The sequence below is a fragment of the Manacus candei genome, unplaced genomic scaffold (genome assembly GCF_025592945.1).
Source record: "Manacus candei isolate 608988 ecotype Guabito, Panama unplaced genomic scaffold, ASM2559294v1 h1tg000011l, whole genome shotgun sequence".
NCBI classification, from domain to species: Eukaryota; Metazoa; Chordata; class Aves; order Passeriformes; family Pipridae; genus Manacus; species Manacus candei.
In genome coordinates this window covers 5,174,478-5,197,376 of record NW_026138059.1, presented here as the reverse complement: position 1 = coordinate 5,197,376, position 22,899 = coordinate 5,174,478, and the positions used below count along the sequence as shown (strand labels likewise).

The 22,899-nt window shown below is 42.1% G+C and overlaps 1 protein-coding gene across 1 annotated transcript; it reads right to left on the bottom strand.

The window, feature by feature from the left end:
* Window positions 1–388: 388 nt before the first annotated feature.
* YWHAQ (tyrosine 3-monooxygenase/tryptophan 5-monooxygenase activation protein theta) lies at window positions 389–22,483 on the bottom strand. Its single transcript, XM_051778385.1, has 6 exons — window positions 22,316–22,483; window positions 20,919–21,303; window positions 5,482–5,605; window positions 3,006–3,169; window positions 2,542–2,637; window positions 389–1,459 (listed from the first exon to the last, which is right to left on the bottom strand). The coding sequence occupies exons 2-6, from the start codon at window positions 21,210–21,212 to the stop codon at window positions 1,400–1,402; spliced, it is 738 nt and encodes a 245-aa protein (XP_051634345.1). The 5' UTR covers window positions 21,213–21,303; window positions 22,316–22,483; the 3' UTR covers window positions 389–1,399.
* Window positions 22,484–22,899: the final 416 nt, after the last annotated feature.

Genomic DNA, 22,899 nt, shown 5'->3' with positions numbered 1-22,899 from the left:
TAGCTGGAATACTGTAATGATGTCCATCAGTGAAAAAACACAACAGGAGAACAGGGAGGAGAATTTCAATAGATTACCAAAAAAAAAAGTGTAATTTAGATGAGGATATTTGCAAGCCATGAAAGAGTATCACGAAATTGGCTCTCTTTTCTTAGGTCATTATTAGGGTAAAGCAATTTCCTCTAGTAGATTTAGTTACTAAGAAGTCCACATGTCAGGTTAACTATGAAAAGTTATCTAAGATATTTTCATAAAATGAGTTCAATTAAGAGCAGACTTTTTAAAAGTATGCAATAAATTTGAGAGAGACATTTCCAGCACAAGATATACTTACATTTAAGTTTAGCCCTTAAGTTATTACATGGAATTGTTACAAGTCAACAGTAGGTGGTTTATAAAATGTAATTTTATTTCATGTTACTTTGCTGTTACAGAGGGCAATAACATTTTCACAAGGCTTTTTTGGGACTACAATCAATGATTAGCAACACACAATAGTGGTCCAAACTCTCTAACAATCACTGGACAAACTTGACACCTTCTCACATGTGCACAAACCTGCATGGAAAAGTACTAAATTTTATACTTGGACATGTGAACTTCAATTGGTTTTCCCATTCCAGTGTATTAAGAAATGACATGCACTTCAGTCTGCCAAAAAGCACTGCCTGTACTCCAGCAGTAACATGCTGCTTCTAATACATAGTAAAGTGAATACCAGAACTACAAAGGCAGGAGTGTAAGTGAACTTTTATTGGGAAGGGATATCAACTTAAACAGCAGCAACTGAAGATTAAGAGAAGCCCCTGTTTTCGAACACACAAGTTTCTGTATTACATGATACGGGAAGCAACTCAATTTATGATTTTCCAAACTTTAAATGCTCAACTTGATCTGGCCCAGTACTTCCATATTCCTACTGAAATGAATACACAGTAGCATGTGAAAGTCAATTATGGAAAGGAAACCCTGCAGAATAAGAAGGGAATGTGGAGAATTAAATGCTATGTGGAACACTCTTTAGTTGCAATTAACTACATTTTCTTATCTTACTGTAATACAAAACACAGTCAACTGGCAGGAACTGGTTCAGATTTGTTTTTAAATACCAGGTACACTTTAGTCCGCTACATAAGTGTTTGGAAGTTACTTATGTTTATATGAAATGAAGCTATTAATACTTTTCTACAGCAGTAACCGCACACCAGGAAGGCCAGGACAAACACAAATCAAGGAATGGAGTTTTCCCAAAGCTGCAGTGTGAAAGGACTATAAATTGATTTCCATACACATGGATGGGTTTTCTTTGCTATAGGAAATCCAAGTGGAGCTATAAGGAATGGAGACGTGTAAAAAGGTTTCTTGAGAAGGAAAGGGAGAATGACGCCCCACGTGCAGTTTAGTTTTCTGCACCTTCTGCAGCATCACATTCTTCTCCTGCACTGTCTGATGTCCATAACTAGAAAGAAGAGAAAAATGATATCAGCTTTCAGAAGCACAGCTGGAATTCCAAAAAGTGACAACTGTATGGAAATGGTAATGAATTAGACTTAAGGATCTCTACAAAGTACCAGTGCACTGGCACTGCACAGCCCTGGCTTCGGTACTTGCCGGGAGAGAGGTAACCGGAAAGAGCTCCCTGCGCACAGGGCACAACCAGCTGTGCCCAACCAGCTATGCCCTCAGGTAGAGGGGCAGAGCAAACTGTTCTAAACAGCTCTAGCTTTTGTGTTTAACAGCAAGCTGTGCCATCGATCCCAGGGCATTCTACAAGCCTGAACAGCAGCTTCACAGGTAACTTCCATTTCAAACACACCAGTCTGAATCCTGGAAGTGTAAACTGCATTTTGGTTATCGAAGCTAAGCACTTCATACTGCTAACAACAGACATTTCTACTGAAGGAGTACTGGAAAATAACAAATGTTGCTATAATTTTAAATACAGTGAATATCCAGAGAGGATATTCCTTGAAAAATTGTCTTAGTTTCCTATTTTAATAGAACCTAGTTGTTCCATTAGGCACTTTTCTTAAATAGTTAATCATTACAATAACATACTCAAACATCAACTGATTTTATTCTTAATACATTGAAATTTCAGTTCTTTTAAAAGAAAATCAGGACAATGAATCAAGCAAGCTACACTGGATGTACAACAGGAAAAACTTTTTGGTTTGAGGTAGTCATCAAAAAAGTCTGAAGATGAATCCCTGACAGATCATGGATTATTGTGGTTTAACTCCTTGCCTCATCTTGTACTTTAGGTTAGCTGAATGCCCCTTCTCCCTTCCACTGAGAAGGCCATCAAACCAGGAAGAATGTGAGCTACTCAAGCTGTTATTCCAGATTACACAGCACGAACAACATGTAAGTTGACAGCAACATTAAAACTAAGTTATGAAAAGGTATCATAGGTAAACAGCCTGAGTCAGTGCTATGCTTTGCACTAGAGTGAAAGAAAGGCTTTGTTAATCACAAATTCAGTCTAACTAATCAAACACACGGTTACAGAATCAGATAGCACATAAAAAGGCAACTTACTGTTAGGTTGTCTCTAAGCAACTGCATGATGAGAGTACTGTCTTTGTATGAGTCTTCGTTCAGTGTATCAAGTTCTGCAATAGCCTCATCAAATGCCTGGAATAATTAAACCATCTTTAGCCTTTCTATTAACTATCATTAAGCAAGTAGAAGCTAAACCTATCAGCAAGGTAGCTTAAAAAAAAGGGCAACATCAGAAGTTAATGACCTGAATTGCTCTATTTGAAACAAAACCATAATAAAGGCATAATAAAAGTTTGCCATGTTGCTGAAAATTTAAGTCACACTCTAAATACAGCCTGCTTGAACTCCTTTAATCCCACTAATTATGAGCTTGGAAACCAGAAACATAAATAGATAATTTCCTGCATAAACTCTCGGAAATAATAATTCATACTGTTTTAAGCATAAACTCTCTTCTACTGTCCCTGCAGTCATATAGAAAAGAAAAAAAAGGAACTTACTGTCTTTGCCAGTGTGCAGGCAAGCTCAGGATTGTTGAGAATCTCATAATAAAATACAGAGAAGTTAAGAGCTAGACCCAAGCGAATTGGATGTGTTGGCTGCATCTCCTTCTTGCTGATATCAAATGCCTCCTGATAAGCTCCCTGTGAGTTTTCTATTGTTTCTGTAAAAGAATAACAAATTTTAAATGTTTTGGGGGGTTGTTTTTGTTTAATTTTTTTTTCCAAGATGTGACCATGTAAAGTACTCCATTAGTAGGGGACTGAACTGCTCTTAGCAAAACACTGCACTTTATTCCAGGTAATGATTTTACACCCATTTTAAGTACAGCTGCTGAAACACAAGGAGCAAATTAAGCTACTACAGAGCAAAGGTATTCAAGAGACAGAAAAACACATAGAACCTGGTAAATACAAATAATCAAGATTACTGTATTACCTCAGTGGCCTTTGATACTTCAGGTGGGAAAAAAGCATTTGTGCATTACTTTTCCTACAGAACTCCTACTTCATTCCTTGCACATGATGGACATGCTCATGTGAGTTGGGTGTGCAGAGTAAAGAAGGCTACTGTGTGTGAAGCATGACTTCTTGAAGAAGTTTGGAAGGCATGTACGGCATGTTCCTGAAAAAATGAAAGTCTGCCTCCAAAAACTGGGTGTAGAGGTCAAGATAAAAAACCCGAGGCTGTGCCCAAAATAACTGTGATAAATACCACAGAGAAAAGAGGTTACCAGGCCAGAGAGTACTGCAGGAATGCTACGTATAGCCTATTCCAGATTCACTTCCATAGACAACCAAAGGGCCAAGAGCCACCCCAAACATTTTGCAGAAAGGAAGGAGACTGCAGAAAAAGAAAGCCATTGCCAGAGCTCAAAATAGAGCTCTCTGGAGGAGCTAAAACTGCAGCTGCTCTAGAAAATGCTGGTAAAAGAGTTTGGTAAGTAAAATCTAATAAGTATTCAAAAGAGTCAAAACAGATTTGGGTTTTCCTGTATTTACACTGTAATGAGTGCTAATGGACTATTAATCTGTTGAGAGCAGGTGAAAAAAGGCAAAAAACTCCTAGCAAATCCAGGAAATAAATTACCTTGTAAGTACATGAAATATATTTGAAGCTGAGAAAATAAACAGATGCTTAGAGGCAGAACATCAGAAAAGCTTAAAGTGAAACTCCTTAAAGTTTGCAAGAAGTCAAGCACAAAACGTCTGCATGGTGATACACAAGCTGTAACTTCCCAGCTGAACACCACCACCATCTGCTAGTAAGGTTATATCAATCAATCTCTCTCCCACTGTAAGCACCCAGATCAGTGTGCATGTCATTTAAATGCAGTCACTTTAGCCAAGAAAAGCTGGTATTTCTCTGCTCAGACAAGCCCAGATTTTTAACTGTTGCTTGAGATACAAAATATAAATCAGATGAACTTTGTGAAAGCCAAAGACACGTTTTCTCTGCTACTCCATTTTGTGTCTTTTCATCTCTCAACTTAAAAGCTCCTACAATACAAGGAGACCAATGAAGCCTTTGTTTAAGTGCTTTGCAATGCAGTTTCAACTGGCCAATGCTGTGAGACCCAACCCAAGGGACAGTCCCTGCAGCGCTCCACCTGCTCCAACAATCCCTCTCCTTTGTGTCACAGCATTACTCCAGGACTAATTTTAGTTTGTTATGTAGAAAGCATCACTGGCTTATGCCATACCACGAGTTTTTAACATCACAACAGTATCTGGGCACCTTGCAAGACAGTTCTAGTAATTAATTCAATACGTCCTCTGAATAGAGAATTAAATTCTACCCCAGAAGAGGCTCCTGACGTACTTACAACCACCCACATTCTAATGTCTAGGAATGTTCCACATTCTCAGGATGCCCAGTATCAAGTGGCAATTTCCAGGCCTTTTCTGCTGGATCCAAAAGCACAAACTAAAATTACAGGGACAGTATCATCTCCATGAAAATCAGTCATTTAAGAGTGCAGCTTATGCTTTCTGGCTACTGTACCGACCTAGTGATTTTGTTGCCTCTTTATAAATTTAGGTGACTACAATGAAGTCTGCTTCACAGTGACATGGTTAAAATTTGTAGGCCAACAGGACTCCATCATGGAGTACAAAATCTTACAGAGATCTGTTTACTCTCCCCCACCAACTGTATTTTAGTAAAGAATTACAAACAAACAACATTAAATATGTTAGCACACCTTCACCTACATTGTTTTCCAGAAGCTTTAAATAAGCATTATGGAACAACTACTCAGAAATTTCAGGTAGATGACAGAACACCAGCTAAAACTCCCTGGCATACTATGCTTAAGGTCTATTCAGAGTGTCACTCTCTGTGTGTATGAACACTGGAGGTTTCCAGCTGAAACACAGCTAACTCAGTGAATCCAGAGTCTGTACATCTACTGTTCCTTTGCCCACAGACCAGAGTTCCTATGCTGTGAAAAACCTGAGACCACAAGGTACTTACGTTTCCTGTCATCACCACAGGCAACTTCAGCCAGGTATCGGAAGTAGTCTCCCTTCATCTTCAGGTAGAATACCTTGCTCTCTGGATTGGTTGCATTAGCTATTAAATATTTGTCCAACAGCTCCTGAAACAACAACAAAATAGACATTGATATATCACAAACACCATTGCAACTAAGTTCAATCTTCTCTCCAGGAAGTCTGAATGGACTCCAATGATTGCTACAAGGCAAAAAGGAGTTTTAAGAGCATTTTAGACAGAGGCACACTAATTTCAACAAACTGTGTAAAAGCACAAAGCTAGAGACTACATTAAGGTGAACAATCAACCATCTGATCAGAGTGCAAAAAACATAACAAGAAAAGGTTTACCTGGAGTACAGTTTCAGAACCAAGTTTAGTTTCAGGATATGCACTTCTCATTTCAAAAACACTTCAAATGGGTAAGCTTTTACTGGAAAAATGAAACACTATACAGAAAGTTTCAAAGATACTTATAAGTAAGACTTTATTTCCACTTCACAGGAAAAAAAACGACTCTATTTTTTGCGTAAATTGCATTTATTAGACTTGTGTGTGATAAGGAATCTCCAGTCCACCTTCCATAGAGAGTCAAGGATTCGAACCCATCCAGTTGACAGTCAGCTTCAAACTGCACCAGCTCTCTGCAAGGCTGTAAAGTAACACCTCCTCCAGCATAGCTGGGAGGCATCCCTCATATGTGCCCTGCTGCTGCCTGGAATGGGAAGAGCTATACAGTGCTCTCCAGCACACCTTGAGCTATGCTAACATCACTTCCCTTGCTCACAGCTCTCCTACCCGATCATCAGAAGGGCAAGAAAAGGTTTACAAGCCTCCAGCAATAGAAGGTAAGTCTCTCTCCAAGGCTGCAAGGTAAGAACTCCTAGTCCTTCCAAGGCAGGGGTGAAGGCAAAGGAGAGATGAGGTACAGGACTTTTCCCCAGCAAACAGGGTAGTTCTGGGAACTGACAAGGAGAGCAGCTTCTGGTTGACCCTGTCCCTAAACACAACTCATTACCACAACCACACACGTTCTCCAGAGGTGACAAAAGATGCAAGTTCCAATAGACTCAAGGAAACCTTGCAATACTCAGAGCAGCATCATACTAGAATTTAAGTGATAAAGATCTACATTCACTTACTTGGAAAGTAAACAGGTCATAAAAGGATCAGAAAGTTTCCATAGCTTACACCTGGCTAGTTAATTATCATTTTTGCTACGGGAACATGTATCCAAATTCTCGAGGCAGTTACAAAGGAAACATTTAAGGAACTGTAAGCGTTCAGCACAAAAATCCTTAGCACTTTAATTGGCTACTACAGCACTATAATCAAAACAAGCTAATTTCAGTCACAAGCCTACTCCCTATGCACACCACCAAACCACTACTACTTCCTTTAATAATCAAGGGGAGCAGAACAGTCCAGCTGAAAGCAGTTACTCATTCCAAGTCCACTCGAAGTGTTGGTGACTATTTTAAACTGACACTTGTAACATGGAACTTCCAGTTGGGTGAAAAAAGCATTTCTGCATCCACCCTGTGTGTGTGCCATGGATGTAACACTGCACACAGCACCCAGATAAGCTCCCCCAGAGATCCCCACAGAGGCATTAAGGAACAGTACAGAGTTACAACTACCCTTGATACCACCCTAGAGAAAATAGCGGGAGGATAAGAGGATACCAAGCCTGACATACCCTTGGCACCTACCAAATCAGAGAGACATTTTTAGGAGTTTCTGTAAGGCTACAAAAACACTGACAAAGCCTAGACACTGGCTAGTTTGGCAAAGGGCTAAGTGAGGAATTTGTGTAACAGCTTAACACAGTCAAGTAAGTATGCAAGGGCTTGAGCAAGCATATAGAAATAGTAAAGCTCACTGGTGTTATGGAAAATGCAGCCAAAACCTTAGGTATGTTTTAAAACAAGAGTTAAGAGGTAGTAGGCAGATGGGTAATACAACCCCATATTAACACCGTTACTGTGCATGAGTCATTCCATATTAAAATGAGTTATTCCCATCCTACAGGTTTTTGCAATGAAAAGAACTTCACATTTTGGCTCAGCGTTTTCCTGATGCCTTTCTCCTATGACAATGTCCATGTCAGCCACAAAAGCACAACACTAAACAAACCACTTTCAAAGTCTCAGAGACAACAACCCAGTAACTTCAAGTCTAACATCAAAGTTTGATTTTACAGGAAACTGCCCAGAATGATGAAACGTGACACAAAATACAACTATGTTTAGAAAGGCTCCTTAAATGCCTCGTGTTTGAACGTCTGAAGGCCATCCTACAGCTGGGACTGTGTTAAGCAGCAGAGACATGATTTATCTGTGTGCTCAGACTAGCTATGAAAAACTATGTCACAGTTGTAAGGAGCACTGACCAGACAAGCAGGAAAGATACTGTGCAGCATTTTAAACCAGATATTTGGGAAAACCATATCCGTGATTCATCTTTTAAATGTTGAAATGAAATTTTCAAAGATATTACAACTACATTAACAAGGGAACAAACAGGCATTTTTCTTTCATGACTTCAAAAAAAAAAATTTATTGTAAACTTAGCACACAAAAATATTACTGATCTTACTGCAAAATTCTGTCTTTAGAGGTAGCTCTAGCACTACAGTACTGTGCATAACTGATCTGACTTGGTTATGACTTAAAAATACTAAAACCTTGGAATCTGGTGTACACTGAAGAACATTTACGGGAAAGTTTTACTGTGTCCAATTTAAGCTGAACTTGAAAATTAGAGCATTAATGCCCACTTTTTCTTTTGCCCCAGACAGGGTAGGCCACACACTTCTTCCAGGAACATAAAAGGATTTTGCCATGGACCCAGCCCTACCACAAACAAGCATCCCTGCAGCCTGTGTGTCAATGCACCCTGAAAGTGCTGACTTCACTAGGCAGGTCTGAAAACCAGTGGTTCTGTGCAGATTTCTCAGAAACTTACACAAAAAAAGTGGATGATGAGAGTGAACTGTAGTTTTTCAGACAGCAGAGTCAGTTATTTCCTAGGTACTCCTTACATGGAAGAGCTGAGCTGCCCAGCAGCTCCCACTCCCAGTTCATCTTGAGGGCCTCCTAATCCTTACACAACACATGATAAGAAGGAGACCTGTGCCTCTATCAGCCAGGGTGGAACATTCTCGTTCTGGACTTTACATATCCGGTTCTGGTGTTTTAATAGCCTTAGATGGAACAAGATCTCAGTTATGAATCACACAGGTTAGAAGAGAATCCAAACAGATTTTGAGTGAAGCTAATTATTTATCAGGCCAGGCTTTATCTTTCAAATCAATAACATATCTGGTATATTTTGTGAGACATTCATCTCAGGATATCATCATCATTTCTTGGAAGGCACCTTCCTCTAACAGACAAAATGTTGGCGGGGCAGTGAGAGCAGACAGCACAATAAGCCAAATGATTTACTTTACAATATTGTGAGTCATTAACAGCCAGGAAAACTCAAGATTTCCTACATCTGTTCCCTTATCTTCCCCCACTTGGGCTTTTTTACCTTTCTATCAGACAGCAATCAGCCAGGAATCCTTATTTTAAACATCAGCTGATATTAAGTAAAATGAACGCAGGCAGCCAAAGCAATGAAGCAGACCTCAGACAATCTTGAAATTTTCATGATAACTTCACCTAGGGAGAGACAAGCACTGCCACAGGTATGACTCTGGGATGAGGTCAGTCAATACAGTAGACTACCATCCATGTTCAAGTACTGCAAACCCACCCATCCCTTTTATGTATCAAAATACAGCTGCCACCATCGCTTAAGAACTGCAACTGCTGCCATCACCAGGCCCTGAACCACCAGCAATTATGTGCTCTCCAACACCAAACATACCTCAGACGCTGCCCTGAAAGCCACACCATGTTCAAGCCGTTGCCCTGCCCTGTTGGGGGGTGACTCTCAGAACCACGAGCGCTGTGAAGACACAGGAATCACAGTTCTCTCTCAGGGCAGACCCCTCATGTCCCACTGCAGTTGCATTACAAGAGGTCTGCAGTGTGACAGTCTGGGTTGGTAGCTGCTGCTGCTTCCCCCATACTGACATGTTACTCTCACGCAGTGTGCTGGTCCTCCTATACCATGACAGGATTTCCCCACCCTACTTCTCATTAGTGCTGCTCATCCATCTCAATTTATTTCTACCTTCACAATGCACTAACCCTCTTGTCATCCTAACAGCATCATAATCTCATATATGATATTCTTTTTCCCTCCTACAGAAAGCAGGCTTATTTATTTATCTATTATAGAGATGCCAGCAACAAAGGACTACCGATCCCTGGAACAGATCTCCAGCTGCCTGAAGAAGCCATGGGGAGCAGGCTAGGAGCCTGGCAGCAATTTACTTCTTCCCCCCTTAAAGCTGAAAATTATTTTTTTTTTCTTTTTCTCTCCATTGGCGGACTTATTCCTTTACAAGCAAAATGAAAGTTCCATTTTAGTGGCCTTTTTGGATCTTTCTCTAGTTCTACTTTGTTCTTTCCCAACTGAGTAACTGTCCTCTCTCAGTCCCTTTTCTCCTCTGTTTAGGCAGGATCAAGGATTGAACACACGCTGTTCACTGACCACTGCAATTAACCCGAGCCTGAAATACTAAGTCAATATATCTGCTCTCATCACTTCCCCATTATTTCACCTTTATGAAAAGGAAGCCCTGAAGGAGTATGTCAGCCATACTGTTACTTGAAGTGTCTGACACAGATAAAGCCGCAACTTCATAATTATTTGTGGTGTGTGCATCCAGCCAGCCTCTCCTTACAATCCACTGCACACACCTCCCCTGCATTCATGTTCTAGTCCCACTCCACATATGCTTTCTGCTGTTTTCAGGGCAACACCTTCTTTAAAAAGCTGACATCAAAACAGAAAGTCCCATCACCCTCTCCCCATCTAAATATATTTTAAAAGGCAAGACTGATTGAGACATTAAGATCAACCACAGTGTACACTACTTTCTGTACAACCATAGGGTAGGTTCAAGTGGCAGAAAAATACCACTGCTATCTGATGTGTACTGTCGTCTCTTCCCACATATCCTGCTACAAAAAAACTCAACAGCAAAGATGAGTTTGGAAAAAAACCATCTTGAATACCAAACTGACCTTTTAGCTGCCTACAGCACTTGTGCCATTTAGAACTGGGACTTCAGTAAGAAAAGCAAACGCATGAGTAGAAGTCTCCTCATATATTCCAATACCACTAGCTAGTGGATTATTCTTCACATTTAACTGTTCAATTCCAGAGGATGAACAAGAACCAGGTCAGCTCCAGAGATATCTACTCATGCCAAGTAGTTTGAGGCCAATTTTCAAAGCAAGCTAAAGGTACCATGTGCCTAGGTACTGCCACAAGTTCTCACTGTAGTAAAGTGAAGTAAACCAAAATATTTACAGTGTCACCATCACTCAGATGTCAACACCTACCACATGCTTGGGTCACATCACCAGCACCAAACTATTTAATGTTACGCTATTAAAAGACTGATGTACCTTGTCATTTGCATTTCTCACCCAGTACAGTTTATCATTTACTTTTACTACACCAGAAGGAAAAAAGTAAATGTAAAAGCAACCATCAGAAGCAGCAGTGCTCTCCAAAAGTTTGCCCCCCTAAGTATAAACTGGTTAAGATGCTGCATTGTATTTAGCAAAGAGGAGCGTGTCAATGTCCAAAATGGCTGGCATAGTTTTTAAATAAAGTCTATGTTATATAAAATTTGATTTTCAAGTGAGACTGTTTTCAGCAATATCCTTGAGCCCATATATCTTACTTCAAGTTGTTTAAAACCCTTATTTCAACACCACCTTTATCCTTTGGGAATACAATGTTAAAGGCTATTTTTAAAAGCAAACATCCTAACAGTTTGTGGGAAGTATTTGGTATTTGCAGGTTTTAGTAACTTTATACAGTATCTTTCACTGGACTTGAATTTACACGAGACAGAAAGCATCTAGAGAAAACATAATCCAATAGTATTAAGCTTTTTTTTTTTAACAGAACAAACTAATAAATATCAATGCATATGATGTTAAAAAAATTATATTCCTCCTCACTATATAATGGAAAAAGTTCAATTGTATGGAAAAAAAACCCAACAGGTTGATTCTCTGCTCAGCAGCTCTTTGCTGTCCAAGTTTTCTCAGACCTGCCAGCAGAGAAGGTGCTGCTATTCCACAGGGTACTGATTATCACAGGCCCTACAGGAACTAGACTGAGTTTTATTGTTGTTTCCTAGATGTTCCTTCCCTTCCTGAACCAACACAGAATGTTCCCTATTTTGAGCTCTAAAGTGCTTGGGGTTTTTTTCCCCTAGTTTTTTTTTGGGGGGGGGTTGTTGTTGTTATTTCGTTGCATTTTTTGTTTTGTTTTTTTTAAGGAGCACTGAAGGTCACCAGGAGAACAGATGTTACCTGGGTGACAGCAAGTAACTGGCTACTTAACATCGTACCACACACTTATCGGCCAAACCCCACAGAACCAAAAAGTCACATGCAAGTGAAGAAACTGTTTTGAAATAAACCTATTTTGAGACAAGGTTCCTTAAAAATAATGCACATACACAGAGTGCATGTCAACACTTCTTTTAGCAAGTTAACTCACCACCCTTAACATGGATTCAATATCGGAGCCTCATCTAAATGAGCAGCTTGCATCCCACAGGCACACTATGTGAAGTGTGTGAGGCTCCACAAATTCATCCACGGCTGCAGACACAAAATACCTGGAAACAGCATTCAGTCTCAAGTGTTTCTGAGGGTCCATCCAGACCCAGTATGAGAAAAAACATCTACAAGCAGCATACAGAGAAATGGTTTCCACCCTAACTGCAGTCAAAAAGCAAAGATGAAAGTTGGTGAGGCACCTCAGACCAACATATTCCCTCGATATAACTTAAACGTGAATTTAGACATATCAAATGTTCTGAAGTGTCTGACAGCACAGATGATCTGTGTGGGCTCAGACCTTTCAATAAAGCTTCTACTCACAAATGACTGCCTGTTTTAATCGTCTAGCAAATTGGTATTTAAGACTTCTTGACTATTTCAAGTATAATCAGTCATTCCAAAGTCCACAGTATGACTCACTGCAGCCTAGGTGTGTTTTAACATTCAGCAGTTGTTTTCTTGACAGGAAAGGGAGAGTCCCCTGCTGCAACAGTAAGATCACTTTACTTTCAACAGTGTAATTTCAGCAGAACTAAGTTCTTCATCCTTCAGGATTCAAGCTCTGTGCATCAACTCCTTTTGGGAGAACATTAAGTAATTTTCATACAGACCTCTTAAGACTAATAGTGTGTCAGTTTATGTATTGAGGAAAATATGTGTGCACCTCCCCAGCAATGGCACGGCCTTAAGCTGACCCAACAAAGCACTGCTGAAAGCACAGACAAATGCACCTGACATGGAACCGGAGAGGGTGACCTAATTCGTCTTTTCCATTTGGTTCTGTGTCTTTGTCTACACAGTTTTAAAAACTGGCAGTCAATACTCAGGACTGGCCCTGAATGAAGTATCTGGAATCCCACTTAACAAAGGCACTGGAAGCCTGAGCTGTAGCATGTCTGCCCATGCTATTCCCACCTGGGTCTGAGATTAATTTAATCCAGAATTTATATTCACTGCTTACATTTCTCTTAAAACAAGAAGTTAGAAAGTTCTGTGGTCCCCAGAGAACTATGTAAGCCAGGAACTAGAAATGTGTGGAAATGCAGGTTCTTCTTTCTATAGATTTTCAGATAAAATGAACAATCCAGTGAAAGTCAAACAATTATTCAAGTTTCTAAGGAAGAGCCTTAAGTTTTCCAGTTTCCCCCCCACAAAATGTAGAAATGAGTCTTCAAAAAAAAAAAAAAAGTCATTCCCTTTTTCAACAATTACAAAGTTTTCATTAAGCAATGGCCATACAACACAGCCAAAAGCCTTCAGGAAAATTTTCTTGGTATCTGACAGATTTATCTCAAATTGATTCTAACATTCTCCTATGATTGCATTTCTCATATTTCTAATTCCTCAAAATACTTCAAGTGTTCTTCTCATCTTATAGGTATTATAGACATGAAAATTTTCCCTTCAGAATCCTGACCACCTAAAAGCTTCTTCCACCATCCTCCATTTGTGATCTTCCATAATATGACAGACAGCAAAGTCTAAATTCTCATTTAAAAATACTTCTATGCTTTGCAGCTACAGAAGTCCAAAGGTATAAATGATTAAATGACTGACTGACTGAGGTATATCTAGACTAACAATACTCAAAATGAACAACAGCACGCAGAAGTTATGTGGGCTTAAGGTATGATGCCCTTATGCAAAGTATTGATTTTTAAAACTATTCTTTCATATAATAAACAAACTCTGAAGACTCTAAATTTTTTACTTGCTTCAGCTCTGCTCTCTGTTTGGGAGCCCTTGATCAGAGGCTTGGGATCACTGAAATTCAAAATGATAATCAAGAGATGCACTTTCTTCCCATTGCTTAGGGCGGCTGGAAGAGCCTTTTGCAGTGTCCAACTTCACCTCAAAGGAAACCCAGCAATATGTTATTTCAGTCAGTCTATTAGGAGTGTACCAGTATTTTGTTATTCCCCAAAAGAGACAATCTACAACAATGAAGTCTAACCTTTAGCTAAGAAAAACTAGAAGCCAACATTTAAGATAACCTGGTTACAACAATTTCTCACAGCAAGTGGGCCTTGACTTTTTGCTAAGGCCCTGCTATCTACTTTTATTAAAAACAATTTCTGCTTATGAGAATTTTGCAAAATGTATTCAAGAAGAACAAAACTTCCTGAAGAAGTCTTATCCAGGAATTATGTGTCTGTCAGTCAGGTAAGAGTGTACATGGTGTATTTAGAAAACTTATTATCAGAGCAAATGGAAATTTTTCTGTTTTCAGAGCCTAACAGGACTCCTATATCCAACTACTTCAGTAAATGGATCATACACGTTAAAGGACAGAATAAAGAACAGCAGAGCAAGTAATAAACATTTATCAACGTTAGAAACCAGTAAATCATACCCTTGATCCTTTTAACAAATTTTAAGAAAGGCATGAGCAAAATTGCGCTTAATTCAGGACTTCCAGTTCCTAGGTCTTTACATCTGATGTTCTAGTGGGTGCACAGACCACAGGACATGAAACTCTGCACCTAAATTATTTTTACTGCTTCCTGTAAGTGCCCAGCTCACACAAACTGGGCACTGGTACATATTCATATATACAGGATGAATTAGCAAATGACAAGCTTACAAATCAGCAGTGGGCTCGGCTGAAGTACTCTGACGTTGGTTCCAGCTTCCCGGGAAGCAGAAACGATAAGGAGGAACTTGTAAACACCTGTCCAATGAACTTAGTGGAGCTATTCTGATTAAGTGCCACAAATGCAGTGCTCAAGAACAGTCTTACTTACCTTACCTGTTCTGTGACAAAATTAGGTTCAAGTTTATTGAAAAGTACAAAAGCACTTAAACACAAGATGTAACATCTAGGGGCAACAGACCATCATTCTCAAAGACCAGAAGCATAAAACTAAATATAAAAAGCTGATTAATTAAGCATACACCTTCACCTACCATTCTTACAAAGTACATCTATGCACTTTTACCAGCCTTCCTCCTGCCATTTTCATTACTACCTGCCTCTGAAAATCAGGCATCCCCCATTACTGAAAACAGAACATCAAGCTGCTGTGTCTGTACAGAAACTGGTACAATCTACTGCTTTAATAAGGTGCTAAACAACCCCAGTTTGTGCCACCATAAAGAAATTAATTGTTAATAACATTCAAGCTTGAGTGTGTTCTTTCCTCATCAAGTTCTCTCTGATATACAGCCTTCTATGTTTTACTTCAAAAAGGCACCTACCAGATTAGCATCTAAGGTAGCAGCAATGCCTGTGAGACAACTGTCTAGCAGGTAAGCATGAGTGATTTACAAAATCTGTTAGGAGGTTCACTGCATTAGCAGAAAAACAGAATTTGTGGGTTTGTTGTTCACCTAGTGAGCACATCCTACTTTCTCAAGGCCACTAAACCAGCAAATGTCCTCCAAGAAATTTAATAATCCTGGATAGCATACAGCTGCAGGGGGAGGGGCAGTAAGCAATGACTGCATGGGATGGAGGCCTCAGCTACCATCAGAATTCCTTGAACTATTTTTAGCTGAACTCTTAACAATTTTGAGTTTGTTCAAGAACCTCAGGGCATTCTAGGCTTTGTTTCTGTAAGCATCAGTCCTTTCTTAGGATTCCGTTTTCCTCACACAAAAGTAAGTACTCCAGCAGCAGATTCTACTGCAGGACAACATAAGACAAGGTACAACTATGAATAAGCCAAGTTCAGATCATAAATTTCAGTTTCAAGCATATTAAGCTAGAAAAGATTCACTCATTAAAGTTCCACAATTCTTATCACAAATGTGTTGATGGTTGCTAGAAGCTGTGCTGAGAACACAAAGGAAAATCAACTCCCTCTCCACAGATCAAAAAGATGATTTATTCCAAATCAAACACTCCCTTTACATTTACTCCACAATTCTAGATTTGCCAAGAAGTAATGTTCCCAACCTAAGGTCTGACTTTCATGTAGTGGCCAGTCCTTTTAATCAGTCACTCAAAAAGGATGAGTCCAAAGCAGTTACTTTTTTACCTTTTGTAAGCTAAAACAACACCTGAAACACTGTCCCAACCACGACTGGGACAACTGAGTCCAAAAGTAGTATTAAGTGATTAGCATGCCTGACCTTCAAATAAAACTGCATCCTATACAGTTCCCTGTATCAAAAGACTGTATGTAATATCCTTTTACTCAGTTTCACCTCTACAACACCATACATTTCTGTACAAAGTCTGTCTGCTCACTGAAAATAGGAAGGCAGAGACAAAGGATTCCCAAGACATGAAACTGGTAAACTGTTCATATAGCAGCATCAATGTGACACCTACCAAATCTGTCAAATTTCTGCATGTGTAATATAAAAATAAAGATCTCGCTTTTCCATAAGCCAAAGGAAACAGTAGGGAAAAAGGAAACAGTCAAAGTTTATTCATTATCAGACATCAGATATTTTAGCTGACATGAGGAACCTATTTGCTGCTGCAAGAAGATACCAACTTCATTTTCAATGGAGCCATGAACTTGTGCTGTTAAAAAAAATCTGCTTTGACCATTACTTTTTAGTATGGAGATTTTGGGGTTTTGTGATTAAATTTAGATCTACAAAATGGATAATAATCAGAAGAGGACATAGATTTTTCTTTTTTATTCAGTCTTATTAGCTTTTATTTTTTCTTAATTATGCAAAGCAGTAGTAGGAACAACATTGCAACCTTGGGGGGGAGGGAGGGAGGTAGGAAGGAAAGCAGAACTGGCAAGAGCAACACACTAATACATGCTTTCAACAATTAACTCTGCAATCTCACAGCAAATCAAACATTTACAAGCAACCTCTCAGCCTTAAGACAGTAAAAACTGAGATAATATACACCTTATAGCTCAAGACTATTTCACTGCAGGCACTCCCACAGGGTGCTGAAAAGAATCAATAGCACAAGTAATGTTTCTGTTCCTTCACTTGTAAAAGTTCACAATGCCCTTGCTCACTTCTAAAGAAACTGGCCAACGTGGCCCTGATACAGTGCAATGTATAAATGTGTACAGAGGTCACTGTAAAACAGAGGTCTGGAAACAACTTAACTTTTCTACACAAAAATTTAAAAGAATCTTAAACACTTAAGTTTCAGCCAGAGACAACAGAAGCAAGTAACCATCAAGATACTGCTGTGTCCAAGTCCTCATGATTTTAGCTGTTGCATCTCATCAAGTTTTAAACTGTGGCCAAGCAGTTATCAAATCTCATCTCTGTTGCTCTATGAAGAGATTCAACAAATCAGGACCTAGATACTGAACACATGCAGAGCACTACCAAATACAGGTGGAAAACCCCTCAATCTGCAAGTGAAGAGCATTTCCAGGCAAGGGCTGGTGCCCTCCCTTCCTTCCTTACACTACTTCTCTCTAAAGAACAAAGAAGCTTGAATGCAACGTGAATGATCTCCACGCAAAGTGACTGAGGCTCTCAGGAAATACACCAGTTTAATCTGCTTCCCCAGAAAGGTTCCAATTCAAAAGTCACCCTTCTTTAAAACCTAATGTCACTAGATTGCAGTGTGCATACAATAAAGTAGGTCTTACATTGTACCTTCCATCCTCAAAGTTTCCCATGTGATTTCACTAATTATGTGAAAGTCGCTGCCGGATCCACCTCTTCTACTTTATCTAGTATCTGTCTTGAAATCACTCAAGAGGGTAGAAACATGACCTTTGTGTTCAGAGAGTAAGTGAAACAATATAGTTCAACTTTACCCTGAAAAAAATTAAGTTGCCAACCTGTTTCTTTACTCGACAAGACAGTTTCAAGAACAGTTTTAACTATGAGTCATAAGGGATGATTCAATATTCTCTATATTACCAAATAATTAGTCAATCAATACAGGGACTTCAATAAAACCTCCTCCTGTACCTTTCAAATAAAATACTTGTTCAAGTTGTTTGTCAGTCATACCATTTCTCCATTAAAGAGCTACTCTCACCTGAAAGACCAGTCATTAAATTAACAGTTACAAAGCATTCGATAACACCTACTCCTACTTGCAAGATAGGCAGTTACAGAACGACAGTTAAATAATTGGTAAAAGTTTTATTTTTATATATCTATATATAGAGAGATACCTCAACACAATTTTGAGTGTTTGTATTCTAGTGTTGATAAATTTAAGTTCTTTATCAAACCATGTCCTAAAACAATGCCTTACCTAACTGGCTTGAGGCATTTTCTACAGGAAAAAACTAACTACCACTGCTGCCTTTTTAGTAAAAAAATAGCAGTATTTTTAATGCTAGCACAAGTATTTCTAAATGAAGATCTAGAAACATGCTATACCAGTAATAAAAAAAAGCCTTTTGAAAAAACTGTTAGTAGTATGACTAACAGCAGTCACACTCCACCCAACACACCCACCCTTGCTAAATCTAAATACTCCAGATGACAAGCAACCTTTCCATACTACTTGCCAGCAGTTGTTTCAGTTTAGCCACCTTCCTAGAATTGAAAAAGCATCTCAGATTCAACTTAAGAGATCTGAAAAAGCTACAAGCACTTACCACAGTGTTAGTACAGAAGACATTATCATTCAAAGAAGGAGGAGCCAAAACCATTTTTTGTCTCAGTTATAGGAAACCCATCCTGCTCATGAGTTCCAACCTCTCGGATGCTGACTCATGGATCATAGGAGTGGTAGATGCAAGAGGAAAGGGAGGGAATCAGAACAGAACGTAACTGCACATGGCCCTCAAAGAAAGAGTAAAAAAGGGAAGGCTTGCAGTAGATAGCTGACATCTCCTACCAAAGAAGGCACACCTTTGCAGCAGGACAGGACAGGACAGGAAAAGCATGCTCAGCTGTAGGTTTCAGTCTTCACTACTTCCTGCAACCTTCCATGCTGGAAGGGGAGAGCTGCCAACCAGGCCATTGCTAAGAACAGAGAAAGACTAGAACACAGTGAAAAATTCATCTAGCACAGGAAGAGCTTGCTTTCCCTACATCAGAGGTTTGCGTTAGCATGGCTACCAGGATACCTGCTGGCCACCACTGGATGTGGGTGGAATAATTTTGGTATAGACACTGTGTGAAGTGGTTCACGGCCCCTCCCTATGGAAGCACAAGCCCCTTGTCAAGATAGCACAGCAACCAGTAGGAGATTTTATGCATCACCTTCTCTTAGCAACTAGGAACTAGAAGGACAAAGGGAGATTAATAAGTCTGAGGAGTGAGGTTTATGTGGAGGTACCAAGAAGTTAGTTCTCAAGTGAGGCACTGAGTAGAGGAGAGCAAGAAGGGTGACAACCGCACAAATGCTGGCAATTCATCACACAGTACTAGTGAAACTCTTGTCACAGGAAACAGGAACCCCACACAAGTCACATGATTTTCACAAAGGCGAAAGTTCTACAATTTAACTACACCTGTAACTGCAGAAACAGCTCCTTTGGAAAGCGTGGACTCTTAAATATGTTAAGGAATCAACTGATTCATAAAGCTAACAAATTTCAAAATTATTTTCAAGAAAAGGTAACTCAGTTTGACTGATTTAGGAAAAAAGAAAGAACAAACCTAGATGGCAGCACACAAGGAAGCATACAGGTATTTTCAGCATAATCCAAAGAAGTATTCACTTGTACATGAGCCAGAACACTTAATCAAGAAGCAAATTCAGTTACTTCCAAATCAGTCATCTTTCAATTCATGTCTCCTAAACCAATCTAGGACAAATTTACCTCAAAGTTCTTTATTTCCTTATAGACTTGCTTCCTCCTATTCTCACATTAGCAATACTAGACACCAAAAAAAAAAGTAACTAAGAGGAGCAAATAAACCATTTAAGATTATCTGCCACACAATTACTATTGCATTACACACATGCAGCTTCCTGCAGCCATAACTCCCAGGTCATGTAGAACAGGGTCCAGCAGCCTCCACACTGATGACACACGTCTCTTGAGCTCCCACTACAGTGCAGTACAGTTTTCCTATCAAGAGCATCTAGAATTCTGCTTGCACAGAAATATATTTCTGGGCTTTGATACTAGCTTGACAGCTCAAGCATGTCCTTACACATTAGTTTTACATTATTCCAAAATTACTGCAAATTCATCTTAAAGATACCCCTGAGAAATCAGCTTGAATCTAACGAAGCCAGTTTCCACATGTCTCTCTTTCCCATCTTCAATACAAGTGTCTCACTTTATAAAACCATACTTTATGTTAAAAATTCCTCAGAATGTCTCTTAAGGACCCCTTGAGAGTATTTTTCCTCATAAGAAGTAGACGAAATGCACACACAGTTTAAATTCTTTCTGCAATTTATTAGCTCTGATGTGAATAAAGGGGTTTTCACATTTTCATTTCAGCTTATCTTACAAATTGACAAGCTTACTAACCACAGCACAGACAGGCACAAGGCTAAGTTCTTTGTTACCTCTGCAACCAGCTGGTGAAATACTGCATTATGGATCGCTCCATTCATAGGTGTACCTCACAGACACTCAAAATTGAGTATCTCAAATACCTCTACATATATAGGGCCCATAGCATAGTGCAGACGACCATCCTCATCATGGTGACCCACATAATGGTTGTGGAAGTTACTGCACTGACTTCCCTCACCTCAGCATAACACTTTGCATGATATGCCCCAGCCAAGCCCCCATCCTTCCCCAAGTACAGTAGCACCCATAAATACTGCATTTCTTTCTCTTAAACAACACAGAAGAAAAAAAATAAACAACAAAGAATAAAAAAAAATAAAGTCCCCACTTACCAGCACCGTGGTGCAGATGGACCTGAGCTCAGACTCCACCTTCTCCCGATAGTCCTTGATAAGCTGCATCTTCTTGTCGCTGGTGTCTGTCTTCTGCTCGATGCTGGAGATGACCCTCCAGGCCGAGCGCCGACCCCCCACCACGTTCTTGTAGGCCACGGAGAGCAGGTTGCGCTCCTCGTTGGACAGCTCGGCGCCCTGCTCCGTTACCGCCTTCATGCAGGTGGCCATGTCGTCGTAGCGCTCGGCTTGCTCAGCCAGCTTGGCTTTCTGGATCAACTCGGTCTTATCCATGGTGGCTGGCAATGGGACAAGAGCAGCGTGGAAGCAGGAACAGGAGAAGCTGGGGATGTCACACTACCAACACGACAACGCGCCTCAAAACCTGGCAGAAGAAAACAGTAACCATCATGCCGGGACGAAATACCACCGAACAAGATCCTGCGGCACCCCTCGCAAACAAAAAAAAAGGAGGATCACTTCGAGCCTTGCCTCCCCATCTACAGGTGCTTCTCCTGGAGACATGGGCTGCAGCATCCAGTCCTTCCACGCAGGGCTATGGGGAGCGGCACTGGTCCCAAGCGTCCACCCCTCGGGAAACCACGACCCAGAAACCCAGCCGGGGGAAGGCACGCTCGGTGCCAGCCAAGGGACGGCAGCCTGCCGACCAGGCACTAGAAATAGCTGGTCTTCCATCAGAAACTCCTCACCCCGGCTTTCCCTCCCGGCCTCACGTGAGCACATTAAGATGCTGCCTAACAGGGACTCGAGGAAGGACCCCTCGTCACCACCCAGCCCGGGGCCCTCGCCCAAATCCCTGCCCCCGTGTGCCACCAGCGCCGAGAGCGAGCGCCGGAGCCGGGCAGACAAGAACGCCGGCACTGGCGGGAAAAAAACACATAATAAAAGCAGCGAGACGTGCTCGTCCCCGGGAGAGCACGGCAGGGGTTAAACCACCTCGGGACCCGCCTCCCTCGGGGCGAGCGAGGCTGGGGCGGGGGCCCGGGACGCTTCGCCTCTCCCCGGCGGGGCGCGGCGCGGCGGGCCCGGGCCTCCCGCCTGCCCCAGCGGCCGCAGCGCCGACCCCGGCCCGGTGGGCGCCCCGCGCAGCCGGCGGGGAGCACGGCAGCTCCCGGTGGGCGGCAGCGGGTACGGCTGCGGCCCCAGCAGCCACGTCCCAAGGGCCGGTGAGGGGAGCGGGGGCGGCCGGCGGAGCCCCCGGGGCGGCGGGGCGGGAAGAGGAAGAGGCGGCGGGTGCGAAATGGCGGCGCTGGCTGCGCCTCCCGCTCCCCGGGGCCGCCGAGCGCTCCACGCCGCGATCACAAAATGGAGGACACGGGCGGGAGAAGGCGGCGGAGCGGGGCCCATCCCGCCGGCGACCGCGGCGCCGCGCTCACCTGTGTCGGCCGGGCTGTGGGGCCGGGCCGCGCCCGGTCGGTGCCGCGCTCGGGGCTGTGGCGGAGAGAAAGAACCGCTCTCGTCTCGGCCGAGCCAGCGCTGAAGGGCGTTGGCGCGCGCACCGACCCGCTGCGCGGCCCGCGCCCACGCGGCCAATCGCGGTCCGGCCTGGGCGCCCGGCCCCGCCCCGCGCACCCCGCCGGCCAATGGGAGCGGAGCGCGCCGCCGCGGGGGCGAGCGCGGGCAGGGCGCGAGCGCGGCCGGGCCCGTGGGCTGCGGCTGGGGCCACGGGGTTTCCTCCAATGAGATCCAGGGTGGCGTGACGTCACTGTCGCCATGGTGACGCCGCCACAACCCCCTCCCCCTCCCCGCGGCCTCCCCCGCCGCTCCCCCCGGCACCGGGAATGGGAACGGGAGCGGAGGAGGTGGCGGGAGGGGGAACGGAGCTCCCAGGGGGAGGCCCGGGCCGAGGCAGTGCCCGCGCGGCGGGGGGGGGGGGAGAGGGCCGCGAGGCGGTGCCCGTACCCCGGCGGCCGCAGTTCCGCCCGAGGCGGCCGCGCCCTCGGGCCGGCGCTCCCGCAGA